This window comes from Athene noctua, chromosome 31, assembly GCF_965140245.1.
Source record: "Athene noctua chromosome 31, bAthNoc1.hap1.1, whole genome shotgun sequence".
Taxonomy (NCBI): Eukaryota; Metazoa; Chordata; class Aves; order Strigiformes; family Strigidae; genus Athene; species Athene noctua.
In genome coordinates this window covers 1,298,575-1,326,283 of record NC_134067.1, presented here as the reverse complement: position 1 = coordinate 1,326,283, position 27,709 = coordinate 1,298,575, and the positions used below count along the sequence as shown (strand labels likewise).

At 53.9% G+C, this 27,709-nt stretch overlaps 1 protein-coding gene across 1 annotated transcript; it reads left to right on the top strand.

The window, feature by feature from the left end:
• Window positions 1-392: 392 nt before the first annotated feature.
• On the top strand, window positions 393-26,017 carry LOC141972232 (LIM homeobox transcription factor 1-alpha-like). The gene is made up of 9 exons (XM_074930096.1): window positions 393-588; window positions 1,067-1,144; window positions 4,609-4,795; window positions 22,893-23,125; window positions 23,573-23,730; window positions 23,812-23,889; window positions 24,645-24,777; window positions 25,123-25,281; window positions 25,863-26,017. Exons 1-9 carry the CDS (start codon window positions 393-395, stop codon window positions 26,015-26,017), a joined length of 1,377 nt encoding a protein of 458 aa, XP_074786197.1.
• The last annotated feature ends 1,692 nt before the right edge of the window (window positions 26,018-27,709 follow it).

Here is a 27,709-nt window from a genome sequence, read left to right as displayed (position 1 = left end):
CGACCCGGCGGAGCCCCGGCACCCCGCGCCCGCCCCGACGGCGGGAGGACGCGGCTCCGCCTGCCCTGTCGCCGACAGCGCTGTCGTGAGAGAGCCCGGCGGCCCCGCGGTGAGCGGCGGCGGATTAACGAGACCGGCGGCGCGGAGCACCCCCGGTGTCCACCCCCCCCGCCCCGCGACGGTCCGGACCCCGCGGAGCCTCCCCCGTTGCCTGCGACAGTCCCTGTCGTGAGCAGCGCGGCCTCTGTCGCGACACCCGCCACCGGGGACGCCGTCGGTATCGCCTGTAGGGCGCACCGGGCTCTGCCGGCATCAAGCCCCCGGGGGGGAACGGGGAGCGTGGGGAGGGGGGGGGGTGTCCAGACCGGGACGGGGGGGGGGTCCCCGCCTTGATGGGGCCCCCGACGCGCTCCCGGCTCAGGCGCGCTCCCGGGGGAGGCGGGGGGCGGCGGCGCTCACGGGCGCGGGCGCGGACACGGGCGGGGGCTGCGCGCTCTGCCCCGCGCACGATCGCGCCCCGCTCCGCTCCTCTCCCTTCCCCTCCCTGCCGGTACCGCTGCCGGTACCGCTGCCGGTATCGTTATCCCGGTAAGTGCCCGCGCGTAGACGGGGCGGGCAGGGAGGTGATGCCGGTAACCGACCGGCGGGGGATGCCCCGTGGAGGGCAGGGGAGGGGGTGACACGGGGGTGCGCCCCGTCCGTGACCGGAGACACCGGCACCGGCACCGGCAGCGCAGGGACCCGTCGGGCCGCCGTGTCCCGACAGGACGGGATAGGGAAGGAGGTTCGGGGACGGAGGGGGGGGGGGGGGGGAAGACCCGCGGCCGCAGCCACCGGCGCAGCCCCCGGTGCGGGCTCCGGGGATGCCGGGGGCAAGGTCGGGTTTAACCCCAACGGGACCGGGAGGAGCGGGGCGGGTGGCCGCCGCCGCCGCCGGGATTTCGTTGCCGTTCGTTAAGCGGAGCTCCGGGAGGCGGCAAACGACCGGGAGGCACCGGGCAGCCCCCGATGCACCGGGAGGAGGGGGGAACCGGTCCCGGTTCTTACGGCTCCTCTCCGCCCGCAGCCCCCGCGCTGGCCGCCGGCATGAAGACGGAAGAGGCTCCGTCCTGCCTGCAGCAGGCAACGCCGGTCCTGGGCTTCGGTGAGTGCCGGCGAGACCGGGAGCGGGGTCACACACCGGGGAGTGGGGAGCGGGGACCCCCTCAGCCCCCCCCCAGCTGCCCGCCCCATCCTCATCCTCCTGCCCGGGCCGCTCCGGGGGTCTCGGCGTGGCCGCAAGTTGCAGCGGGACCCGCCGGCCCTGCCCGTTTTCTCCCAACCGCATCATCCCCGCGGCCGTCAACGGCGTCTCCTGCTCCTCTGCGGCGTTTAGGCCCGCTCGGGAAGGAGATTCCGCCCCCCCCCCCGCATTGTCGGGGTGACCTGGGGAGGGGGGAGCTCCCCCCCTTGCTCAGCCCGGCTTTGGGCTTTGCCAACTCGGAGGAGGCAAAAGCCACGGTGGGATGTTGGCACGCTGGGCAACGCCAAAGCAGCTGAGCTTGTCCTTAACGGCGAACGGCCCGGGGCGCGGAGCCCGAAAGGGCCGGGGACACCGCGAACACCCGCCCCTTGTCCGCCCCGACCCCGCGGCTCAACCCCACCGGAGCCTCGGTTCGTCCCGGTGCCCCGGGGATGTGGGGGAGCAGCTCGTGCCAGGCCCAGCCGCGGCGCCGCGGCCCTCGCCCAGCCCAGCCGCCGGCCAGCGCCGCCTTTGCCCACCCCAAGTTTTGCTGACAGCGAGGATGTCGGCACCCCCTGAGCCGGCGGGGGGGTCACAGGCCATGGGGGGGGTGTCTGGATGCGGGGGGTTAATTGTGACCGAGGCACCCACGCGTCGGTGCCGGGTCGCGTCCCCCTCGTCGTCCCTTTTCCCTTTCGCAGAGACACAACATGGTGGGCCGGGGTTGCTCTTCCTTAACGTATTTGCAAGCCCAAACTGTTGCGTTTTACAAGCCTGATGGTCTTGAGGGCACAATCTCCTTTACTTTCAGTTTTGCCTCTTTCTCCCAGGCTGGCTGTGGGGGGTTTCAGGCAGGCCAAGAGTTTTCCCAGGATTTTTCACATCCCCTCTTCCCCCCGGAGCTCGGGATCGCTCGCTCCTCTCCCGTTGTGTTACGGCATCGCTGTGTTCGTGGCCTTGTGCCGAGCGAGACTCAGCTGTGACTTATCTCCGGGCAGAAACCTCCTCTCCGGGCCCTGCCCGTGCATCCCGAGCCACGGCACAGGCAGGCAGCGGGCAGGATTTTGCTGCCTCCTGCCATCCCAAATCCCTGGCACCCTCCTGCCTGCTCACGGAGCCAGAGGGAGGGACAGACATCCCCGGGCTGAAGTTTTGTGTCTCTCCCTTTTAAACTGATCCCACATTCCGGGAGCTCCCTGGCGATTTAACTATCTGCTCTCAGACTAATTTACTATTAGATTATTCCCTGCTTCTTCCCCCTAAATTAAAGAGGAGTTGGGGATTTTTAGTCCCAGATGCCTCTAGCCCACTGGAGCTTTGGCTGGTCCCGCAGTGACACGCAGCCTGTGGGGTCAAAGTCAAGAAGGCTGAAAATATTTGACTCCAGCCATTAATAAGGGAGGAAAAAGCGAGGTGTGGAGGCTTGACGTGGGATAAATATTTGCGCCGAAGCCCTGCACGTGCCCACAGCCCCTGGGACGTGGTTGCTTGTTGCCTTGGCCACTCCTGGCGTTACGGAGCTGCACCCTGACAGCTCTCGTGCTGCTGCTCCCGCTCTGCCACCAGCATGGCAGACATTCATTTTTTCCTCTTCTTGGGCTAAAATCCTCATTTCCACTCCTGATCTGCTGGATCCCGATCTGCAAGGAGGGCCGGCAGGGTCTTGGTCCCCTCTCCAGCTGATGCTGTCACCCGATTTCCAGGTCCCAGCACTTAATTAATGACCTGTGCCGAGCCTGGGAGCTGCAAAGGACTCGGCTTGCCGCAACGTCCAGCATCGCCCGGGCATGTCTGCAGGCTCAGCTGGCTGCGGCGCCGGCTGCGAGCCTGGAGATGCAGGACCCAAACCCAAACACTGCAATAAAGTGGGGCAGAAGCTGCTTTAGCACAAGACACCCCCATTTTTGGGTGCCTACAAAGCCCAAATTAGCCCAATTTGCTCCCCGCAAACAATCCCTCCCACGCTGGTGTCACAGCAGCGGCGCGCTGCACGGCAGAGAGCATTTGCTGCGGCTTCAAGGGATTTCAGGACTTTGGGAAAGCTAAAGCTGGACAGAAAAAGGGTTCTGAAAGCTTCCTGCTCGCGGATACTTTCTGTCTGCCGGCATTTTGCCTCCACCGTGGCAGTCCTGCCTGCTCCATGCCCCGCTCATCCCTCCTCCTGCCACCAATTTGAGCTGGAGGAGACCAAGGAGCTGGAAAACAAGTTGGTGATGGGCTGATTCGCGGTCCTGGCTGGGATCTTTCCCAGGAGAGGAGTATAGGCAGGACCAAGTGCTGCTTCCCTGAGCCTGGGAGAGAAGATCTGGGGGGCAGGGAGGTTTCAGCGTGTTCCCAGAGAAGCAGAAAATCCCCTTTTGCTGGAGATGCTCCTCTGGGTCTCGCAGCCTGGCGCAGAGGTGCGTGCTCTCCGCTGGAACGCGTCTCCTGCCACTTCCCAGCGCTACTGGTTGGCTTTGTCTCCTTGCCCTGGGACGGTGCCTAAATTAGAGCTGGGCTTAGTGTTCCCCTTCAACAGCACGTTCCTCCAAGGTGCAGCAGCTCTTGGCAGCTCACTGCGTTGTCCATGGGATGCCATCAACCCCCCAACCCTTCCAGGGGGCTTGGGTGGGTGTTACCCCGGGATCCACAAGCTGACAGGAGGGGAAAAGCATCGAGAGGTTGGAGAGGACGGAGATAAGCGCTCGTAAAAGCCAAGGAGCTTGGCAGGGTGGAGGTTGTGGACATCGGAGAGGGTGCCGCTGCCTGGCTCAGCCCGCAGCCCAGATCCAGCGCACCAGATAGCGTATTTATTGCTGCCTCCTTTACCTTGAAGTTCTCCCGATGAAGCCTTTGAAGAGCAGCCATAGATTTACATGTTGATAACACCGAGGAGGAAAAAAATGCCAAAGCTCTGGAGCCTTTTTAAGCAGCTCTTAGCACCAAATCTGGGGTGAAACTGGATGAAATTCAGACGCAAGGTCTGTCCTCTGACCCTGACCAAGGTTTCCACCAAGCTCAGCACCCACTGTCTCCCATCGAGACACACGTATATTTCCTCTCCCGTTCCCAAATGTGTGTCCTCTGTGATTTATACAGCGCCAGAGCTGTGGGCTTGGGGTTCACCAGGAATTTACCACCTGTGGAGAAACCCAAAACCTGCTGCTTTCGCAGAGCCAACTTTGACATTTATTTCCAAGGCTGTCACAAAAACCCTCTGTGCTGAGCCTCCCTTCTCCCTCTCCTACACTAATGCCACGTGGCTCTAAGAACACAAAAGCAAAACCCAACAGTGGATGATTGCAAGGAGTTTATGTGAGGCTAAGCATCACCCCCTCCCAAAAGACAGACACTGCTGCTGCAGGACTTGATTCTCCTTTTCACGCCGTCTTTTCCCCGCTGCCCAGGTTCAGACTCCAAGATGCGGGAGGTGTGCGCCGGCTGCGACACCCCCATCTCCGACCGGTTCCTCCTGCGTGTCAACGAGTGCTCGTGGCACGAAGGCTGCGTGAAATGCACCGTCTGCCTGCAGCCGCTCTCCGGGACCTGCTACTGCCGCAACCGGCAGCTCTACTGCAAACACGACTACGAGAAGTAAGTGCCCGATGAGTTTCTCTGATTTTTTTTTTAAATTTTTTTTCCTTCCCTCTTGGCTCTGGCGTGGCTGTGCTGGAGGCAGGGTGGGCTGGGAATGGGCATCGTGGCGTCGGGGTCAGGTTGGCTGGTGGGGACCAGGGAGGGTGATAAGGACCACGGAGGTGTCCTGCAGAGGGATGCTGCCCAAAGAGAGGGACGGGGTTTGGCTTTGATTTACTGTGGTGACATGGCAGGGAGGAGGAGGAGGAAGGGATGAGCTGTTGGCTGAGGAGGCACAAAGGATTTGCTGTGGGCTGGCGTGATGCTTTTCAGGAAGTGAGGGGTGTCCAAGGCCACCCAGGAGGTGACAACGCTCCGTGCCTCGTCCTCCTGCGACACGTGGGCTGGCAGATTTAACTCACGGAGCTTCGCTTCGCAGCAGAGATCCCGCTCCCGGGGCGAGGAGCAGCTCGGGCAAGGACGGGGCGGGATGTCCCCTTCCCCTTACACTGGGAGCCCAGCGTGCTCCTGCAGTGGGGCACCCGCTCCTGGGGGCGAGGGGGGACCCGCTCCTGGGGGGTGGGAGCCCCCGTCTGTGGTTACGCTGCGTGGTTGTGCTTGTCTGTGCCCTGGGCAGGGGCTGGGCTCGGCTCTGCTCGGGGTGGCAACGCTGTCCCCTTGGGAGGGTCAACACCACCGTGTGTGTAGAATAGAATGGGAAGGGAAAAGGAAAGGGAAAAGGAAAAGGAAAAGGAAAAGGAAAAGGAAAAGGGAAAGGGAAAGGGAAAGGAAAAGGAAAAGGGAAAGGGAAAGGGAAAGGGAAAGGGAAAGGAAAAGGAAAAGGAAAAGGAAAAGGAAAAGGAAAAGGAAAAGGAAAAGGAAAAGGAAAAGGAAAAGGGAAAGGGAAAGGGAAAGGGAAAGGAAAAGAAAAGGAAAAGGAAAAGGAAAAGGAAAAGGAAAAGGAAAAGGAAAAGGAAAAGGAAAAGGAAAAGGAAAAGGAAAAGGAGGAAAAGGAGAAGGAGGAGAAGGAAAAGAAGAAGGAAAAGGAGAAGGAAAAGGAAAAGGAAAAGGAGGAAAAGGAGGAAAAGGAGGAAAAGGAGGAAAAGGAGGAAAAGGAAAAGGAAAAAGGGGAGGGGAGGGGAGAGGAGAGAAGAGGTAAAATAGAAATTAGAATAGAATAGAATAGAATAGAATAGAATAGAATAGAATAGAATAGAATAGAATAGAATAGAATAGAATAGAATAGAATAGAATAATTTGTTGGAAGGGACCTACAACAATCATCTCGTCCAACCTCATTTGCTTCTGAGCACCTTGCCAAGGCTTCCAGGAGAAGACGGGGCTGTCGCGCTCCTCTGCTTGTGTAATTTTAATTGTGCCTCAAATGAGGTGTCTGAGCGTTAGCGAGTCCAGGGGGAGCGGAGCAGGGCCAAGGGCCCCGCGGAGCCGGAGGGCTGAGGGCATTTTGTGAGTGAAAGCGGGGTTGTGGTGGGGCTGTGGAAGGAGACAGCCCCAAAAACAAACGCGTGGCAGGTACCTGGAGGGGCTGTGGGACCGCGGGGGAAGCAGACACCTGCTCTGCGCTGCGTGATCTGATAAATATAACCATTGCTGCATGTGAAATCCTCGGGAAAAAAATCCGCTTTTTAGATTTATCCCAAACTCAGCCTTGTCTGCAAAACTCAAAGAGCAGCATCTCCCACAGCACATCCCCAAAGTGCGGCCGCGCCTGAGCTGGCGGAGTGGCCGCATCCTGCCCCAGCACTAAAGCAGTGAAGGGGTTTTTTTGCCTTTAGTGGTCATAAACTGTGGTTGTAAACTGGGTTCTGTGATTCTGTGATTAACGCACTTTTGTTAACGAAGCTGCTCGGGTGCTTCTCTTAGCGCTTCTCAACACTGTTGGGAGGTGAACACGGGGTGGAGAATCTCCTCCCTCTGCCACTCTTTGGCTCTGTGGTCACAGGGAGATCCTTTCCCCTTCACTCCGACCCGCTCTGGTTGGAAATTGGAGCCTTTACCCTTCGCTTTCCTTCAGACTCTGGTGACATCCCTTTCTAGGGGGCACCGGGAAGCTCAGGGAGCCTATTTGTGCACCCCCATTTTTTTGCAGCCTGGACTCATTTTGCAGCAGAGCAGCTGCTGGAAATGAGTCCAGGAGGACAGGGAGAGGGGCTGCCCTCTCAGGACAGCCTCGTGTCCTCAGTTCGGCCCTCCTCTGGCAGCGCCAACAACCCCCAGATGGTGTTGTTTTTTTTTTTTGGGGGGGGGGGAGGGTGATGTGGCACAAGCCACTCGTTTCCCCGAAGGCTGATCCCTGAGCTCTGAGCGGTGAGAGCCCATCCACTGGCCACCCCCTTTCCTTCAGCATCTCGGGAACAAGAGATAAGCTGGAAGAGCCTGACGGGAGTGTGGGACCTGCTCCTGGGAGTGAAGGATGAGCCAACGCCGCAGACTCCCTCCTGGATGCGCCAGCCCAGCGGCATCGCTCCACGGAGCCGGGGCAGGGTCGAGCCTGCCGGCGGTTATCTCTTGGCACAGAGCACTTTAATCATGGCTGTAAATAAATGGAGCTGCTGCCACACCGGTGGCTGGCTCCGTCCACCTTGCAGCAGGGCAGGGGATGGCTCGAAGGCAGGGGATGGCTTGAAGGCTGCTGCCTTTCCTTCTGCCTCTGGCAAGAGAGCTAAATAACCCTGGTGACACCTCCGGCAAACTTCAGCTACATCAGGAAACGCTGTGAGCTTCTCCCTCCCTGGGATAGGGAGCTCCTCAGAGCTCAGCAGCTCCCTGACATCACTACTTGTCACCAAGGCTGCTGGCGATGCCATTAATGCCGCAGCACCAGGGTGAAGGACCGGGCTGGGTTGGTGGCTCGTGCTGACGGTGGTGGCTCCTCGGTTCTCCTCTGCCAAATAAGCATCTCCGGTGGGCACAGCACAAAGTGCTGCCACACGCTCCCTCCCGGCTCATCTCTCCTGTATCGAGACTTCCCCTGAAATAATAGCGGGGGGGCAGTGCTGCTGCCCAGAAAACTTGTGTCTGGTTGTGACCTCCTGCAGCTGGTGCTGCTGGGGAGAGCTGGTGATGGGACACACAAACATCCAAGGATGCTGCCAGGAAGATGCTCCATCAATTCCCTGAAGTTTGGCAGCATCCTCTTAAAGACCAAACAGTTCAATCTTATCTTCCCTTTGCTTCATAAAGGAGGGTGCAGCCTCCTCCCAGCCACTGACGCAAGCGCTTGGCAGCGATGGGAATGGTAATAAAAATATGGGGGCTTGCCCACTTCCCTGGGGTGGCTGGGAGAGGCAGGGACAAGGAGCTGGGCAGGCACAGCCACAGCTTGTCGTGGAGAGGAAGGACAGGTTGCACGAGCACAGCAGCACCCACACCGTCCCGGCGAAGGGTGAGGGTCCCAGGATGCTTTGACCCAAGGGAGGCGGGACTCCGTAAGGTCGTGGCTTTGGCTGCGTTGCAGGTAGACAGGAGCCAGGCACTGGAGTGGGTTTATCCACTGTGGTTAAGAATAACCAGATAAAAACATGTTTGCAAGACTGGTCTGTAAGGAGCAGCATCTCCTCCTCCAGGCAGTTGGGGGCCTGACCCGAGGCCAGTGACGGCATTTCCACGTGGAGAGACCTCAGGCTCCAACGTTGCTTTTCTGCTTTGATTTTGGGGCAGGATAGCGTGGCCGCGCTGGTTTTCCTAACGCCGTGCTGCGCTCGGCTGCAGCTGCAGGGCTGCAGCCCCCTGGCACAGTCTGCTCCATCCCGCTTCTCTACCTCAGCCAGTTTCCAAACCACCCCTTAGGGTCTCCAACTCCTTAAGTGCTTTTGAAAGTTGGTGCTTCAGGGCACTTTTGAAGGCGTCTCTGCTCCGCACCTTTGTGCTTCCAGCATGGGAATTTCTAGGGAGGCAAACTCTCAGTCCTCCTGTTTGGAAATCTTGTCCCCCAGAGGATTCATTCTTGGCCTTGACTTTCCAAAGTTCGTGGTTTTGGCCAGCGATGAATCCCAGGCTCCAGAATCCAGTGTCGCCCTGGGCTGCGGCGTAGACCGGGGCTTGCAGCGTGGTGACCTGGAGGGGAGACCCATCTGGCATTTATTCCTTCTCATGTGAAACTGTGCAATAAGAGGAAAATGCTTTAATGGAGAGATAAGCCAGCAGCTGCAGCTGAACGTGGGGGAAGGAACGGACTGTTGATCTAGAGATGAAATGTTAAGCCTGAAGATGGATGTTGTTCTGCAGTCCCTATCATATAAAACCACAATCTGAAGGCTTTTGTGAAACTCTCCTCTTCCCCTCTTGCCTGGGGCCCAGCCAGCTCTCCTGCGCTTTGCTCAGGCACCTGCCCTGTAAATCCAGCTCCGGGCAGCTCGTGTAAATGCAATGGCTCAGGAGGAGGGGGGGGGAAGGAAGGAAAAATACTCCTGAACGATGATAGAGTGGCTGCAACGGCCCGGTCCTGGGCGCCTTGTTTACTTTGAAGTTTGTTTTGTGGAATGACAGGCGATGTGGGGGCTGCCGGGGAGCTGTCAGGAGGGATCTGAACCGCAGCCTTGCGCTGGCAGCCTTCCCCCTCTCCTCCACACTCTCCTTTTGCCCATGTGGAGATGATTTGCTCGTCCTCTGTAGAGATACGGGGTGAACTCAGCTCGAACCTGACTTGCAGCTTCTCCATTGCCGAGCGGCTGCTGGCACGTGACCGGCACAGCTGAGCACAGGCCGAGTCCTCGCCAGTGCCCTCACGGTCCCCGTTTTTTGCCTGAATCACCGCGGTTTCTCCATCTGGTTGTGGAGGCAAGAGGGTTGAGGAGGGGTTGAGCAGCACATCGCAGCCATCAGTGTTGCCTCCATCCATTCTGGGGTCCTCTCGGAGCTATTCTCATCCTGGCCGGGTGAGAGGGGCAGAATCTAGCGCTGCACATGAAGCTGAGATAATATTCCCAGCCACGAGGGTTCTGAAAGCCCACGAAAGGGTGGCCAAGGTTTAGGGAGATCCTTCTGAACGAGGAGAAGCTCATCTGCCTTAAAAACCCACCTCAGCTGCCCCTGCTGCCGAGCAGGGGTGTTCAGAGAGCAGAGACGGAAAACTTGGGCTCTGAGTTTGGTGCACGGCTGCCAGATAGGTATTTTGGTACCCTGGGGTGACATCCAGCATTGTCCTTTGGGGACCTTTAACCACTTTGGCCAATTTTCTGGGCTGTGCATGTTAGGAAAAGGCGGGTGGTGTGATACGAACGGAGTTGCTTGAAAAATAGGAAATAGGAGCTGACTTTTTTCATCGGGCGGAGTAAGCAGGTTAAAGATGTGGGCTCAGGCAACAGCCGGGATGTGGAGAGAGGGTAAAGGGGATCAAAAGTCTCTTGTGCATCCAGAGAACAGCCGAGGAGTAGGCAGCAGCTCTGCTCCTCCCTGCCAACCAGGCAGTGACCCTCCCTGCCCGAATATCAGGGACTGACCCAAACCGAGCGCCTTGGCAACTCTTCTGAGCAAGCTGGTTAATGTTTAAAACCATGTGGGAGGGCTCCCCTCCGAGCAAAGATCTCCCGGGTAGGAGAAGCTGGGACAGGACAAGAATGAGCCCAGGCACTGCGTGCAAACCCCATTGCATTCCAGAAGCAGAAGTCAGGCCTTAAAAATGATGAAACTGGTGTTGAAACCAGAAGGATTTGTTGGGGTTTTGTGTGTTTTTTGGTTTTGGTTTTTTTTTTTTTTTTTTTTATTCTTCTGGTGGGATTGTTTTGGCTCTTAAGTATAAAAGCTTCTCCTTCCGCTTTGCTGTGTTTGGGACATTTGGTTGTAGTCAGCTCAGAAATGATCAGAGTTCTTCCTAGGCATGATGATATTAAAAAATGGTGCTTGAGATGTATTTATAACCCCAAAAACAGGGACTTGAGGGCAAAACAGTGCCAAAATGTGAGGGATTGCAAAAGCTGATGAAAGCTACCACTCTTAAAAAGGGGCTTCTGGTTGCCCGTCCCATCTTGCTTCACCATCTATCCCCCACCGCCCTGCTCGGCCACGGGGCTCCTCCGTCTGCTGAGCAACAGGGTCCCCCCAAGTCATGTCCCCTCCCGGCCCTCCCTCTCCATCCGGCTGGAGGGAGGTAATGAAAAGTGACAGCGCTCTGAGAAGTGAGCAAATAAATGAGATAATGAGCACCCTTGACAAGGCAGTGATGAATGGAGCCCGTGTGCCCGGCTAACAGACCCTGCGGGTACCTCCACAACGGGGGACGAGGGGACGAAGGAGGTGGGAAGGAAGGAGCCGGCAGCTCCTCCCAGCTCCCCTGGGCTGGGTGATGGGACCAAGTCCCGTCACCCTTCGGTAGCACCCATTAGCAGGGCGAGTTGTGCTTGTCACCTGTCCTCCGAGGAGCACCCCCAGCTGGTATCTTGAGATACTTTGCTCCTCCAAACTGGGGAGGTCACGGCAGCCATCCCTGCTCCACCCGGGATGACCTCGGTAGCGCAGAAATTGGGCAGCTTGAACCCGGGATCGAGCTTGGGGGCCTGTTTTTAGGACAACCACGGTGGGTTTGCAGCCGTACATCTGTTGGACACGGTGTGACCACTAGACCAGCTCCCCAAAGCTTCGGCGAACAACCCAGTCACAAAATCTGATCCCTTTTTCCCCCCCATCCCAAATATTTCCTCCTGCCTTGCCGGGTGGGTGGTTGAGCCCCGTCTCCCACTGAGAGCGAAGCCCGTCTGATGATTAATGACGTTAATTACACAAAGCTATTCCTACCCCAGTTCTCACTGTTCCCTTGCATTGGTTTGTTCACAGGGCCCAGGAAATTAAACACTAACGCTATAATCACTGCGAAATGAAAGAAATATGCAGATGCGCCTTGAGCGCGATTAAGAGCCCAGCCACCACGTGCTGTCTGTTCCCCATCGCTGTTGGATTGTTTTTCTAATGGGGGGAATACCTGGGGGAGGAAGAACTTTTTTCTCTGTGTGGCACATTATTTTTCTAGTTTAATTAAATGTAATTTACTTTGATAGATAACTCTTCCTCTTTTGGGCTGTTTTTTTGTGGTTTTTTTTTTTTTTTCTTTCCATGTTTTGTGTCCCATGGCTTTGAGTCTCTCCCAGACCCCATGTCACCAACTTTCATACTCTTAGTGGGCAGAGTTCTCTTAACCACCCAGGTGCTGGAGCGCTGTGACCATAGTCTAATATCAGCTAGGCCTGCCTGCAAAAATAATTTGCTTTCTCTTATGATGGGGAAAAAGGAAAATATGACCCCAAAAAAGACTTAGATATCAAAGTAAACAGCCATAATTCACGGTGTCTCCCCCCAAGCAGAGGACACAGATGTACCTTAACAATCGAGTGGTTGTAAAGGTTTTGGATCCTCGGTGCTTCCAGTGAAAGATGTTTCTTATCCCTTTCAGGCTGCAGGTGACTTTTCGGGCATGAAGCAGATATCGAGGATGCCACCACCTGGGGCTGGGGAGGTGGACATGGTCCAGCAGTCTCAGAGCAGCACGGGCTTCGACAGGCAGCTCTTCAGGGCTGAGCTTATTAACGTGGCGCTGACAGACGGGCTCCAGCTTTACCTTGCCTTGCTCCCAGCCCGGCTTGCAGAGCTCCCCGGGCTCGCTCCGGGCTTGGCCGTGGCACCTGGGGCTGGGGAAGGCAGAGGGAGGTCTCGCTCGGGTCAGGGGTGGCTGTGAGGGTTTGCACTGGACGCAGGGCCTGGCTGGGTTTGGGCAGCGTGGCTGGAAGCGTTTCCCCCAGATTAATTCGGTTTAGACCCAGTTTGTGGGTTCCTGCCCTGAGAGAGATGGTGTCTGGGTGAGGAGCGGGGCTTGCTGCAAGGCTGGGCTAGCAGGCAAGGAGCAGGGTTAGAGCTCCTGGTGCTGGTGCTTTCTCATCCCAGCACCTCCGTTCCCCTCTCCGTGCCTGGAATAACACCTGGAATACCGCCGGCCCCTCGCAGCTGGAGGGGCTGGATGTTTCCCCACGCACCCAGTGCTGCAGCTCACTTGCAGAAAAGCCAACACGCTGCTCTGTCAACTCTCCCAGCGCCAGCTCCTAAAGCAGCACAGCCGGAGGGCTCCGGGACACGGATTTCTGAGTTTTGAAAGTGCCCAAGGGTTGGAGGTTGTCCCATGCTCCTGCTTCTGGCCGCAGCATCTCTCTCAGTCCAGGACCAGGGACCACAAGAGGGCAGCCGCGAAGGCAAAGGTGCCAGAAATAAACTCCTGAGAGGCAGCTTCCAGCAGTGCCAGGGGCTGCAGCGCTGGAGACAGCAGGCAGGGAGGCAGGAGAGGCTCCCATGCAGCACAACCATCCCGACAGGCATCCTCAACTGTTAATGCTTTAAGAAACCAGTTTTCTCCCAGACTAGGAGATTGCTGGAGCACAAGGGGAGCCCAGACCCTGTTCTTCTCTCTTCTAGATCCTTTAGAGAGGATCCACTAGAAGGTTTTTAGAGGCACTCGGTCTCAGCAAAGAGTTTGCACTAACGTGGAGAGCCCAGGGCTGGTGGGGCTGATTGGGAGGATTTAGGGAGAAGTGATTTATGAAACAGAGAGGTGCTGCCATCCCCACATTATCACATTTCTTTTATTTCTAAACTTGTCTAACACTCCAAGGGTGGCACTGACAATCCTTCACCCAGTTTCTCCGTCCTCCCTTTTCTTTGAGAAGCCTGGGTGGAACCAGGCACTAAAGGTGACACTGTTGAACAAGTGCTGTTGGTGGCACCCAGCACCCCAAAAATGAGACCCTCTGACCTGTCCCCCCAGCCGTCTGGGAGAGGTTAAGCTGCTCCTTCTCCCTTGTTTCTCCCAAGGTATTTTTCCACCTTCTGCTTCCCAGTCCCACTCTCTTTCCCTCTGCTGTTCCTGCTCACCGAGGGGCTCAAGCGCCCGGTGCCCCCCTCCTTCCTAACTGATGCACAAATTGAATTATAAGACAGATCCATAATCTGCTTCCAGCTTTCATTTCCCTCTCACCCTTAATGCAATTAAGCTTAAATTTGGTTAATTACAGTTTATCCTAACTATCTCGGTGGCAGCTTCACACGTCTTTGACTGCTCACAGAGGTTTTTTCCACTGTTGGGGTCCCACTGATACAGCTGCAGTGTATCAGAGCTGGACACCTTGTGAGGAGAAGCAGCACCCAGATCCCTTCCTTGTTCCTGGATGGGGTTTTGCTGGTACCAGGAGAAAGTTGCAGCAAGAAAGAAGCTCAGGCTGTAAAAAGAAAAAAAAAAAAAAAAAAAAAAAAGATACACAGATTAATTAACAACATGCTGTTAAACTGGTTACATTAATCACAAAAACCTGTGTCATCCACTTTTGGTGCTTTTAAAATTAGGGCTTTAGGTAAATTTAGGGCCACAGTTTAAGCAGAGAAACGAGCAGCCACGCAGCTCCTCACCCGTTTAAAGGGCTTGTGCACGACCAGGCAGCCTTTTCTCAGGTACTGCCAAAACGGGAGCTGCCTTGTTAATCTAGACTCGGGTTTAAACCAGTAATCCCAGTTAGTCTTGGAGGTGCAGCAAAGCTTCCGCGCTGCTTTGGGTCACAGACCGCCTGTGTACAACTTGCTGGTGGCTTTTTGTGGACGAGGAGAGTCTACGTGGCAGTTTGTCACCTGGGCCCTGAGGCTTTGGCTTGCTTTTTTTTTTTTTTTTCCTCTTCTTTTCTTTCTTCTCACTTTTAACTTCCCTTCTCTTCATTCCTACCCCTCCATCACAAGGCGGGCTGGTCTGTACACGGAGATCTCCCTCACTGTTTCTTGAGTTAAAACAAGTGGGTTCCTGTTAAGTGACAGCTTAACAGCTTTCACGGTTTAAAAAAAATCTCTTTAGATTTTTAAAATCTGGATTATGTTTCACTGGTACCTGCCTTATGAGCATCCACGCAGAGGGATGCAGAAGCCAACTGCATTAGCTTGGTGTGCTCTCTCTGGAGCAGATCACTCATTAAGGCAACTTTACACTCCATTTTTTTTCCTGAGGTCGTAGAAGTGTACCTCTCCTCCTCCCAGTCCTTGAGGCAGGCTTGACTTTTTGCTGAAATATTGTCCCGGCCATCTCTCGGGCCATGGCTGTTTTGTATAAGCACGTTAATTCTTTCTAAACCAAGTCCTGCTTTAAAGGACTTTAAAGGACTTACTCTCAGCCCTTGCAGTGAGGATGCTCTGTGACTCCTCATCCCCACAGCACCAAGAGAAAATGCCCAGAGCTATGAAAAACTCTAGCAAGGCATGGCTAGGGACTACAGTTTCCAGTTGCCAAGTGCCCACCTCCTGCTTGTCACCTGCCCAGCTCAGAGCTCTGAAACCCTTCCCAAGGCACTGGGGGCATTTTGCCAGGAAAAGTTGGCTCCACATTAGGATGGGATGAGGGAAATGTTGTTCCTGGTGACAGGCAGCAGCCCTGCCCAGCCACGGTGCCCCTTTACTGCTGCGTGCTACCGAGTCGTCCCCTGTGCCACCACATGCCCCATTCCTCGTTTAAAACAGAGAGGAGAGGGAGCGAGCGCAGAGTTTAATTTAAATCACATCTCCCAAGCTTGTTCTTTTCTCAATCAATATTGCTTTTTACATCATATCTAATCTCTTCCCCCCCCCCCTTCCAAAGTAAAATTTAATTAAATAATTCTAATGAATGTTTAATGATGTTCTTTTGTCATTATTAAATCTGTAATAAAAGTGTCTGCAGCCCTTCTACCTCCCTCCCCCTCACTTCCCCCATTAATACCCCCACCGCCAGCCCTCCCTCTCCCGTGCACACACTGTCCTGCTGTCTCTCTTTTTCCCTGCCTTCCCCTGTCTCGCTGTGACAACGCCAGCATTCAGACCTGCAAACAGGAAATGAGAAAAGGAGAAACAGGATATTGAGTTTGGATACTATCTGGATCGGTAATATCACCCCTAGCTACTAAGCGAAGGAACCCTTCTCCTGCCAGGCATACTAATGGAGATGTGGAGGCTTCCCGGAGCCATGCAATAAGGCAGGACAAAATCAATATGAATTGATAACTCCCAACTTTAAACCCGTGGACCTGGAGCGAGTTTGGTTTTTGGTTTGTTTTTTTTTTTTTTGGTTTGTGTCTTGTTGAGCGGGGAGGGGGAAAACAAGAGGAGAGAGAAAGGAGCTGACGGTTCCCTTCCCAGGGGACAGCAGGAAGGTACTTTGTCTCTTCCCAAAAAGGTGGAATCCCCATAGCGATGCCATTCCCATTTTTTTTGAACTAGGGATTGGAGCTTCCTAAGAGATCTGTGTGGAGTAAGAACCAGCCTGAGCCCTAAAGTGGGTCAGCTCGCCAAGTCTGCACTTAAAAAAGAAAATAATTCCAAAAAGAAGAGGGCAATGCCGCTCTCCGGGGGTGGCTGGCTTGGGGCAGGACCCACCTCCTCTACCCTGCACTAGCTTTGCTCTGTCGTTCCGGACACCTTTTAGAATATCCTTGAAAAACCAGCAAGAGCAGGATCCCACAAGAGCTTCTGAATTACGGTGGGAACTTTGCACAGGCTCCAGAGAAATAAATGCTGCACTTGCTCAGCACAGCTCTGGGCCTCCCGCAGTCTGCTGTGCCCCCTCAGCTCTGGATAGGACTCCCACGGTCTCCTGTTGGAAATATTAAAAAAAAAAAAAAAAGCATTTAGAGTATACTCTAAAGAGCATAAAACCAAAGCTGCAGCCTAGTTCCAGTCTGTAGAGATTCAACAGCTGAATCCCACCTTCCTACAGCTCAGAGGCAGCCTCATGAGGGATTAAAGCAGAGCAGGAACATTTTTGCCTCGGCTTCGCAGCGGTGAGGGTGATGGCAGGCGCTAGATTCCCCCCCGTGGCACAGCCCCAGTGACAGAGTATTTTCAGTTTAGGAGGGCTCTCGCGGGGCTGGGAGCACAGGGCAGCTTGGATGTGAAACGGGGTGTCAGCAGCTCCAAGCCAAGGGCCGGGGGGCACGGCTCAGGGTACACCCTGAGCTGTCACCCGCCGCCCTGGGTGGGTTGGGAGGGAGTCTGCTCCTTTTTCCTCCTTGGAAGCAGCAGTTCACGCTGGCTCCTGGGGAAAGTGTGGTCCTGCCACGCTGATCCCTCCCTGCAAACTCACAGCGGGCTTTGGGAAGGGCCACAGGCTGCGAGCTGCCCCTCCAGGAAAGAAAGCACAGAGACAGGTAAAACTCAAGTTTTCCGACCCATTTTCCTCGCCGCTGAGCTCTGTCTCAGCAGGGAATGGCTGTGGGGTGTGGAGGGGGATGGTTTGGGGGGGTACGTGCTTGCTAAAGCACGCAGCCCCCTTTCCCCACTGTACTTTAGCCAGTAGCACCATCCCTCCCACCTCTCCTTCACCTGACAGAGCCACTCACCGCAACACAATCCCTCCCTGGCAGTACTCAGGGAAAAGGGGGGGAAAAAAAAAAAAAACAAACCAACAACCAACCCACATTTTTTGTTAGCATTCAGCAGTGATATGACAGGCGCCCTATGAATTCTGGGAGATTTTAATAAAGAAGACAGGCCTGTGAAATTTAATAAAAGAGTTCATCAGATTATATGGTGATGGCTCAGTGCCACCGTGCTGGCAGTAATATCCTCGCAGTGGGGGGTTTAACCCCTTGAGGGACAGAGCAGCAGCACAGTATTAAATCTTTCAGTAGCATTTCACTCGTGTCACTTTAATATTTATGAAACTCTCTGGCTTTGGGAACCTCTTTGGTGTTGTTTTGCTTTTCTGTTTTGCTTCTGGTTTAGGTTTTCGGCAGTGGTAGTGGTTGGGGGGGGGGCGTTAGTCTCGGTTTTCATCGCTGACAGGAACAGAATCAAGCCCAGGGAGCGGAGCTTGTAACACCTCTTACCTTCTGGGTGGGTGCCAAGGGCATTTACAGGGTCCAGCCAAGCAGGACCACACTTATGAGATGAAGTTTTTTTGGCTACTTTTTATAACCAAGCGCAATTACATTAAATGCTGCTCGTGGTGCTAGAGGCGAAGCTCTGGGGAGATCTCTTTGCTGCCTGCTCCATCCCCAAATCCTTCTGTCCTACGTGACTGTGGTGCTGCCCTCACCCTTCCATTTCCAGTGCTGGATGGAGAAGGTCGGGTCATTTCCACTGTGTGACCATGAAGATGAAACAGCAATAGCGCCACAGTGGCTCTTCAACTCCTTCCCCATCCTTCTGCCTTTTAGTGAAACATTTAAGTGCGATGATAACACCTGTTATTTTAAATTTGTTTTTTTCCACTCCTCGGGGCAGAGCTTTGCATGCAGCAGGCAGTTTGGCTTTGGTAAGCTTTGACTTCTGAAAACTTCTTTTCCGGTGTACACGCTCACATTAGAGGAAGTTTGAGACTGTTTGAGTCTTGGCTGTTTCTGACAAGAGGCACAGTTGCATAATTACACACTCACAAAGTTCCTTTCTGGGGGTAAATCTATTCATGTAACCTACAAAGAGCTCTGGAGGGAATGGAGAGCAAAGGTAACTGTTGCCCCCAAATTACTCCTTCTCTCTCTGACCCAGACGTTGCTGGAAGAAGTCAGAAATTAAGCAGAAGGAAATTTTCCCCCCTTAATCCCCTGGTGCCACTCTGTATCGCTGAATTGGGGGAAATGGCCGTTGCGGTGGGGAATGAAAGAGCATATTGTGCTGCTGCCGCCTCCTCGTTTCCCTTGCGTGTCCCCTTCCCCATCATGCCCTCAGCCCCCAGCCCGAAATCTGGAAAGAGGCTTTGCAAGTTCCACTTCAATATTTCAGACGGCTACAATGGATTTTGCAGCTCAATGTTAAGTAAACAGACCTTGCTTAAGCCTGGACTGCTTCATTTTGACTAAACCCTAACTAAATAAGCTAGTTTCATGAAGCACAGGCCTCCCAGCTTATTCCTTGCTTCATTAACACCTTTTAATCCCGTCGAGACCATCGTATGCCCCCAAAATTACCCTTCCCAGGCTTGGGTCAGCGTCTTCTCTGGGCCACAGCAGGTCAGAGAAGTTCTCAAATAACTTGCTGCTCCGCTCATCCCCATCTGGAGAGCGGGGAGCTGCGCTGCTGCTTCTCCTCCAGAGCCATCGGCAGAGCCAGCGGTGCCCTGAGCGGTGACAGGGGCGATCAGCAAGGATTAACGGAGAGTTGGGCGCTGGGGTGTTTTACCAGGACTAAAGTCTGATAAATTAAGTCCATGAAATGGCTGAAAAGATGTAGAGAGACCTCAGGGCTCCTCAGCTGGGTGCCAAAGCTGGACAGACACACGTGGTCGCTTCGCTGTGATTCCTCTTCCCACTGCTCCACGCTTTGAAACTTCATTGAACTGAATGCTGGGCCCTCCCCAACTGTTTTGTAATTAAAGGAAAAGTGGATTGTTAATGGTAAAAAAGAGAGGGGGATGCTGTAGGTAGGGTGAGGGGATTAAATCAAGGAATAGGTTTTCACAGAGTATGTAACCCCTTGCTCCAGGATGCTGGTGGGACCAAGATTTCAGCAAGCATCACAAAGATGCTGGGCTGAGAGAGAAATAAATAGAGAAATAACGTTGGGGCTTCCAGGGAGTTGCTGCCCGTGTCCCGCAGGCCGGCAGCGCTCAGCCCTTTCGGCAGATGTGCCAGCTGTGCAGCCCCAGAGCCGGCCCCGAGTACCTCCCGGCAGGAGGAGCGTGGGCAGCCAGCGGGTTTGGCCTCCAGCCCAGCGCCAGAGCTCTCTGAACATACCCTGTGTCTTCATCCCCGCCTGGGTGACACGTGCTGTCTCCGAGTTGGCAAACGCTACAGATGTGCTTGTCCTCTGTCAGGCAGCTGCCAGGCTGCTTCTGCCCCCAGCGCCGGTCCTTTTGCCTCGAGTGTCCGTCAGGGTGACAAAGCAGCTGCCAAAACCTGTCCCTGTCACCCCAAGCCTCTCTCGTGATGCTGACTTGTGAGTAACTGCTCCTCTTGCTCCAGAGCCGCTGCCTTTGCAAATCCCAGAGGTGTTCCCACTTGTAAGCCCATCTGCCTTCCTGCTACTGACACTTTTTCCATCAAGGTGAGCCCTCCCCTGGCAGGAAAATCAAATTCTATCATTCTATCTAATTACCTTTGCAAAGGTAATTAGAGGCAAGCTGGTAAGAAGGACGTGGGATATGTACCTGCGTGAACCCGCCTGCCTCTGCTCGCTGGATGGCTTCTGAACATTCCCAGGAATAAAAGTTGATAGCCTTAACACATCTCCTGTCAGGGAATCTGGAACAGAAATCAAACTCAGCTGGGAGTTTGAGGAAACCAGGGTGTTAAGTCAAGGATGTGGGGAGACTTGGTCAAAATACAAGTGGAGGCACGTGGACTATGAGGCTCAGGAGGCATTAAGGGTCTTTCCAACCGACGTGGGATAGAGTTGTTGAGAGTCACAGGCACTTCCAAGTGGTCCTGCTGGGGCTCTGCTCTTCTCCAGGAGCACGCAGAGGTCTCCCTCGTGTCACTGCTGTGCCTGAACGCGCTTTTCATTATGAACCTGGGAACCTGCTTATTTTTGGGACTGTCCCTCAGCGTAGCTTCTGCAGGCAGCCGCTTCTAGACATCGTGTAGCCGCATCCACAGAGCCTCCCAAGCCTCCTTGTAACCCACTGCCAGCAACGGAGATGTATTTTGTTCCTATGGCAACCCAAACAATATTACCTTGACTTAAACGGATTCAGGCAATATTAAAACCAGCCTCTTTAGGAATTCCTGGTGTTGGAGGGGCTGAGAATTTTAATTTTGTGTAATGCGAGCTGACACCGTGTTTATGAGCTGCTTGCTGAATGTTTTCTTCAATTAGTACAAAGCAGAGCGGATTTGTTTTCAGGGCTTAGCTGGGAGATGGGAGGGTGCAGGCCTTGCGCTGCCAAAAGCGTTATTGAGTTACGCTGCAGTAACGGCACTTCCCTCACCTGATAGCTGCAAAAAAGCCCTTTTCATGGAAATCTGGCACATGACAGCATCTTTAAATAAGGCTTGCTAACTGCCTCGTCCCAACAGCAGCGGGAGGAATGGGCTTGGTGCTTTGCAGGTGACTAGGTCTCCTTTCCCGGCTCCGACATCTGTTTCCATGTTTCCTTGTTCTGCTCCATCCCTCTCGCTGTCAGCCTGCCCCCAGTTAGGAGCACATCACGCTCAAAGCTTTCCTCTACCTACCTTGGCTAAGCAAAAAGAAAAAAAATCTGGTCATTTTCCACAAGCAACCAGCGATATCACTGAGGCTAGAAATATTAAAGGACCCAGGGAATGTCCAGAATCTATACAGATAAAAATAATTAAGAAAGCACAATAAAACAAGACAGAGAGTTTTCTACCAGTGTTTTCCTAAACTACCCTCTTCCTTGCTCAGAGTCAGGTTGGGATATTGAAGTAAAGCTTCTGTTTGTCCAGTCTACATTCTTAATGTGTCTGTCCCTGGATTTGGGGCTCTGGGGTGGAACCAGCTTGGCCTGGGTGTGTTGCAGGAGTAAACCTGTCTCTGAAAGACACGGTAAGACCAGATGGGAGCATGGGGCTTGTCTCAAAGTCAAGTGGTATTTGTGTCACTAGATTCAGCTACACAACAGCAAATAGCAAAGCCAGGCAGACCTTTCTTCGGGGACGGTAATTCTCCCAGCTGAGATGCAAAGGAAAGTCAGCACTCACTTCTAAACCAGTTGTTTGAAGGACAAGGGACAGAAACCTGGCAGGAAGAACAGCTTGATTACCCACAATCGGCATAACTAATTATAAGGGGCTCTCAAGAAGAGAAAGACATGACAAAGTCTAGTTGCTGGGCATGGAAAAAAGTAAGATTCCAAGTGGAAATAAGGAATGAGGAGCTAGTTGGCCTCTAGAACCTCTTCCAAATGGATGTGGAAGATCCTCCATCCCTCAGAGCCCCCAGAGAGTTGCTGGCTGCCCTTTGCCGCACATCCAGGCCCGAGGTGGGAATCCCTGGGTGAGAGTCTCTGGGTCGGACTAGATCACCATGATCTTCCATCTGGGCTTAAAGTCCAGGAACATGAGTAACTTAATGTTTAGTAATATGTCACATGGTCCCGACTGATCCCAGATAGCCATGATCATGGGCTGGCTCTATTGGTGGCTCTTTTTTATTCTTTTTACTATTTCATTTCTGCTGTAACAGAAGGATGTTGGTGTTAGGAAAGGGACAGATTTGGACTCAGCCCAGATTCGGACTGGGATTGTTCCTGGAACACGCTCTTGGTTTGCTCCTTCGTCAAGACAGCGCGAGGTTGTGGTTAAAAGGCTGCTCTTTACTCCCAGCTTTTTCAACTCACATTCGACTCTTATTTTTCAAGTGTGAATTACAGAAAGACAAAGAGGAAGAGGGGAGAGAGAGAGAGAGAGAGAGAGAGAGAGAGAGAGGGAAGGAGAGGGGAACATGCACACAAACACACTCACACAAAGGAGAGAAATCCCACACCATTCCAGTTGGAATGTCCCAGACACTTCAGCCGAAAGCCACCGCACAGCACAAATCCAGGGTGGTATTTGGAAGGGATGAGCCCACCCCTGTAAGCCTCTTCATCCTGCTCCGCAGAGTTTGCCAGGAGGATTAACCCAGTCTTGTTCTCAATCCCAGTTTATGAGTTCCCTGCTGGTGGGGAAGATCCTGTGTGTTTAAACAACAGCCTAATTAATCCCTATTTTATTACTTTCTCTTGTCAAGTGGCTAAATAGAAGCTGTCAGCCGGCAGCCACCACTGCTCACATTTGTTTAGATCCCAAATTACTTCATCAGAACCATCTGCTCCGTACGCGGGGCGCTCAGCAGTTGTTTATTTCTCTCTCTGGACACGGCGTGGGGCACAAACAGCCTCTCCCGTGGGACTCCCTGCATAAGGCTCCTCCAGAGCCTGGGTCCCTAAAGTCTTCTCACTAGGAACAACCTAACAAAGCCAGGCAGTGAACAGCCCTGGAGAGGAAGAGGGGACACGGATCTCTGTCCTGATGGGCCAGGCAAGTTTGTGTTCCTCCCTGGTCCCACAGAGGGTCAGAAAGCCCCAAAACACAGCTGGGATGTCCGCTCCTTGCTGGGATGTGCTAGCACAGCTCCAAACACCCACCCCCTTCCTCCCTCAGCTTCCTTAGCCCCAACCCAGGGCTGATCTTCCCTGCCCAACATCCAACCGCCGGGACCTTCTTTGCAGGTTGTTCCAGACCAAGTGCAGCAGCTGCCTGAAGGCGATCGCCCCCTCCGAGCTCATCATGAGGGTGCTGGAGAACGTCTACCACGTTCACTGCTTCTACTGCTGCGAGTGCGAGCGGCGCCTGCAGCGGGGAGACGAGTTTGTGCTCAAAGAGGGGCAGCTGCTGTGCCGCAGTGACTACGAGAAGGAGAAGGAGATGCTGAGCGCTATCAGCCCTGCGCCCACTGAGTCTGGTGAGGGGCTGGAGCCAAGGGTGGGGAACCGGGGTGGGTTCCTACAGAGGGCAGGTACTGCTTAAGCCTTAATTAGCTGCAGAGAAGGCTGCGGAGGGGGTAGATGGAGGTAGGTGGAGGTTTTAGCATCTCTTCCCCCTGGTGATAGGCAGCCAAGGGGGTACCAGGCTGCTGAGATCCACTCGGCCGATCTGGAGAGGTTTGGATGGGCTGAGACGTAGCAGAAGGGATGATACGGGGCCGGCCTGGCCCATCAGTGCTGTCTCAGAATTGACAGCGTTCCCCTGAGCCCCAGCTCGGTCCGTGAGTTTTCCTGGCTTCACTCCACGCTTGTGTGTGGAGGTCAAAGTTATTGGAAGGTCAAAGTTCCTCTGGATCCTTGCCCTGGGAGATGGCTCAGGTAGGGCGGCTCTCTGCTGAATCCCTGCTACTGATCTTCCGTTGCAGTGAAAAGTGAGGATGAAGATGGCAGCCACTCGCACGGCAAAGGCAGCGAGGAGAGCAAAGACCACAAGCGCTCCAAGCGCCCGCGCACCATCCTCACCACGCAGCAGCGGCGGGCGTTCAAGGCCTCCTTCGAGGTTTCCTCAAAACCCTGCAGAAAGGTATAAGGAGGCCACTCCTTGGCTTGGATCCTTTAAAGTGCCACTTAAGTTCTGATTCAGCTCTCTGGGTTTTGTGGACAGGTGAGAGAGACCCTGGCAGCTGAGACGGGCTTGACTGTGCGGGTGGTTCAGGTCTGGTTCCAGAACCAAAGAGCCAAGGTGAGTGTTGGTTCCTGTGCCACAGCTGGGTTCTGCCTGCCTGTGGGATATCCCGCACGCTCGCTCAGCTAAAAGGAAACGTAGAATAGCTTAAGAAAAGAAAAAAAAGGTTAGAAGAACAGAAGAACAGCTCTGCAGGACCAAACCACAGGTCCCCCCTGGTCCTACAGGCCACTATCTAGTAGTAGCACAAGCTTAAAGGGAAATATAAAAATCGATTCATTATAGATGTTTGCAGGGTTTAACATTTTGAGAACAGTCAGGGTTAGGTTAGTGGTTGGACGAGGTGATCTTCAAGGTCTTTTCCAACCTTGATGGTTCTGTGATTTTCCACGTTGTGGGGTTTTTTTTTTCATTACTCTTTTTCTACTTTTCCCCCTCACTATAGAAAGACTAGAAGGGTTTCCCACTTCTTTCTTCTAGAAGTGGAAACATTTCTAATTCTGCAGAATGGAAAGGGTGAAACCAGAAAATATGTGGCTTTGAAAACCTCGCTTTGTAGTGATAAAAAAGCTGTTTGGTTTTTAAACTGCAAATGGCATCTCCCACGGAGGTAATGGAGCCTTTTCTGCCAGCCCTCTTTCTCACACAGAGCTGACAGCAGAGGAGTCACCCCGAGGAGTCTGAGCTGGGACCACGGCCGGGCTCGGTCTCTGTGCAAGGCAGATGGCCGTGGCCACTGCTGTGTTAAACGTGACCCTCTCCCCTCCTCTCTAAGTCAAACCCTCAAACCCGGGGTCTCCGTCTCCCTGCAGATGAAGAAGATTGCCCGCAGGCAACAACAGCAACAGCAGCAACAGCAGGAGCAAGACCAGCTGGGCAACCCTCGCTTAGGGACAGGCCGAGGGACCGGCCGCAACAGCCGGCAGAGCAACGATGACAGCGAAGGTGAGGAGACATGGCCCACGGTGACAGCTCTGGGGGCCACAGGCTGGGACAGAGGGGATTGACTCGAGCAAGAATGGGTGCAAGGAAGAGTTTAGCAAAAAGCAGGCGGGTTGTAACTGAATTGGTATGTACAAGCTGGAATAACTTGGTAACGTCCAGGCAGACTCCTGGGCACTCGTGATGCAGCACGTATCTCCTCTTTTTGAGAAGACGAGGGTTTTTTTCTTTGCATGTATGCGCCACATACCGCTGCAGCAACCTCAATAATGTTCTTGTGACAGTGCTCTGCCCCAGCGCGTGCCACGTGCCCTTTGCTTCAACCCATCCCACCGGTTGTGTCTTTAGACGGCGCGAGTGTTCACGGCCTGGATGGGCTCATGGTCCCCTACCCCAGGATCCCCCAGCAGCAGCTGCTGCCCCTGGACCAGAACGGCTACAGCACAGACTTGTACAGACAAGGGCTGACGCCGCCCCAGCTGCCAGGGGACCATCTGCACCCCTACGGTAGGAGAGCGGTGGGGAGATTGTCCTGTCTCTGTGTCAAAGCTGCATGGAGCAGTCCAAGTCATGAAAAGCCAACTCTGCTGTAAGGCAGCCCAGCAGCAGTGAGCGCTCCGCAGGACTTAGACTTTGGGCTGAGCCTTTCTCAGCAGTTTGGGGAGGCCAGAGCCTCAGACTGAGCCCTGCTAAGGGCCGGGGAGCAGGGCTGGGGTCTTCCCTCCATCCAACGTGAAATCTAACTCAGAGAGTGGAATAGGCTGCTCAAGGATGGGGGGGGGGAGTCCCCATCCCTGGGGAGGTTTAAGGGTCATTGGGATGAGCTGTGGGGGGATGTGGGATAGGGGTGAGCTTTGTAGAGTTGGGCTGAGGGTTGGATTCGATGATCCCGGGGGGCTTTTCCAACCTGAATGATTCTGGGGTTCTGTGATTTGGGTGAGGGAGGAAAGAGTTACACCTAAAGCCGGTCCTCTGTGTGGGGCTCACCTCATACCAGCCCTGCTGACCACTGCTCCGGGTGAAACACGGCCCTGCTGTCACCCTCACACGCCACGTTCCCACTCATTTCCTTTTCCTTCCTCCTCTAGACTCCGAAGGAGTTTTTCACGATATGGACAGTGAGAGCATCAGCCACCTGGGAGACTGCCTGCTGTCCACAGCTGAAGCCAACCTCCTCCAAGCCCGCGTGGGCAACCCCATTGACCGACTCTACTCCATGCAGAGCTCCTACTTCACATCCTGACCATAGAAAAGCTTCCGACTCTTCACGAGTATCTCGGATGGATGCTGCTTCAAATTCAGAACCAGGGCGAGGGAGAAGAAACAAGACTGAGACCTTCAGAGACTTTCCTTGAGCACTGCACAACGGAGGAGGCAACGAGGTCCGCCACACATATAAGCACTAACTCATGGAGACCTTCCGCAGCCTGAAGGACTTTGGATCGCCTCTCTCCTTTTTCCTAGCCACGAGTAGATCGATGGTATGATGTTGTTTAGCTGTAACTTTAGCAGTTTGTCCAGTGTTTAAGCTTTTGAGCATTATGTCCTGCAAACAAAGACTGGCCAAGCTACCCAGAGCTGCCCCCTCGAAGCAGGAGGAGGTGCCCTTCCCACAAGAACTCAGTTTATGTCAGTTTTGGTGGCAGCTCAGTTCTTGCTGTGCTGCTTTGCCTCATTTCCCAATCCAGATGCAGACTTCATGGGACAAGATTAATCTTCAACACTAAAATCCAAGGCCTGGAGGATGGATGCCACTGGTGCTGCAGAGATTTTCTAGGTGGTCATCAATCAGCTGGCCCAGAACAGTTTTGTTTAACGTTTGACATTTCAGGAATGCACAGTAGTTTGGCTCCTGACTGGAACGCCTATGCTCGGGTATCTGCTACAAGAAACAACAGAATATTTATCCTCTGTCATGTTCCAGGATGCCAAGAGAAGTTTAACACCCTCACAGTGAGTCCTCTATTGCCTTTATGTCTGTCTGTCTCTAAAAGAGCAGTTTTACTCCCTTTATGGACAAAGACTTTCACAAAACGACAGCTGCCAGCCACGCTAATTTCTGTTGGTTTCTTTTTTTAAAACAGCAAGGTGAAACAATTCCACTCTAAAAATATTCCTGCTAGAGAGCCCTTCCTCTGCAGGTCTGTCCACAGAGGGATGTCCCACCCCGGCTGCGCTCGCAGTTTGCTCAGGGTATCCTGGCACCTTGCTTCCCTCCAACCAGCAACGAGAGAAAGGAACCGGGTTGCACTGTCTCGTGACGTGGCCCTGCCAAGCTGCTTAACTCCAAGAGGCCACGTTTGGTTTTCACTTTGAGGGCAACCCGGGGGTGGTATCAGAACTCGGCCAAGAGAAACGCACATCTCCGCTGCGGATGGAAAGGAATAATTCGTTTTCTCCATCCATCATCACACCACGAGGCGAGTTATGAGAAGCAGGTGGGCACCAACGTGTGTACCCAAACAAAGGGCAAGAAAGAGAGAGCAGAGAATGAAAGTCTGAATTATTACCAAAGGGAAATTCTTTATTCTCCTGCCTAGGACCCAAGTCTGGGATTTCATTCTTTATACACATGAAGGATAGTTGGTGTTCCTGGAAAGGTCAGGTTTTCCCACGAGCCTGCTTGCTGGAGGAATACGGTCCTCCAGAACTAACCTTCCCTCGTCTATTTGAACGGAACAACCGGCGGACAACTCCAAAAGGAAATAATGACTTATTTTTAAATCTTGGATCTCCAGAGTTGTGAGTCTAGCGGTGCAACCTGAGAACCTGGCTGACTGATGTTTCTGTAGGTGGTGTTTTACTTTTAAGCCTCCACAGGCTTGTCAGTCTGATTTTAAAGGTGTGTAGCCTCCCAAATGAGGAAAAAAAAAAAAAAAAAAAAAGAGGTTAATTTTTGTGGTCTGCAGTTATGGTGGAAGATTCCCAGGAACTA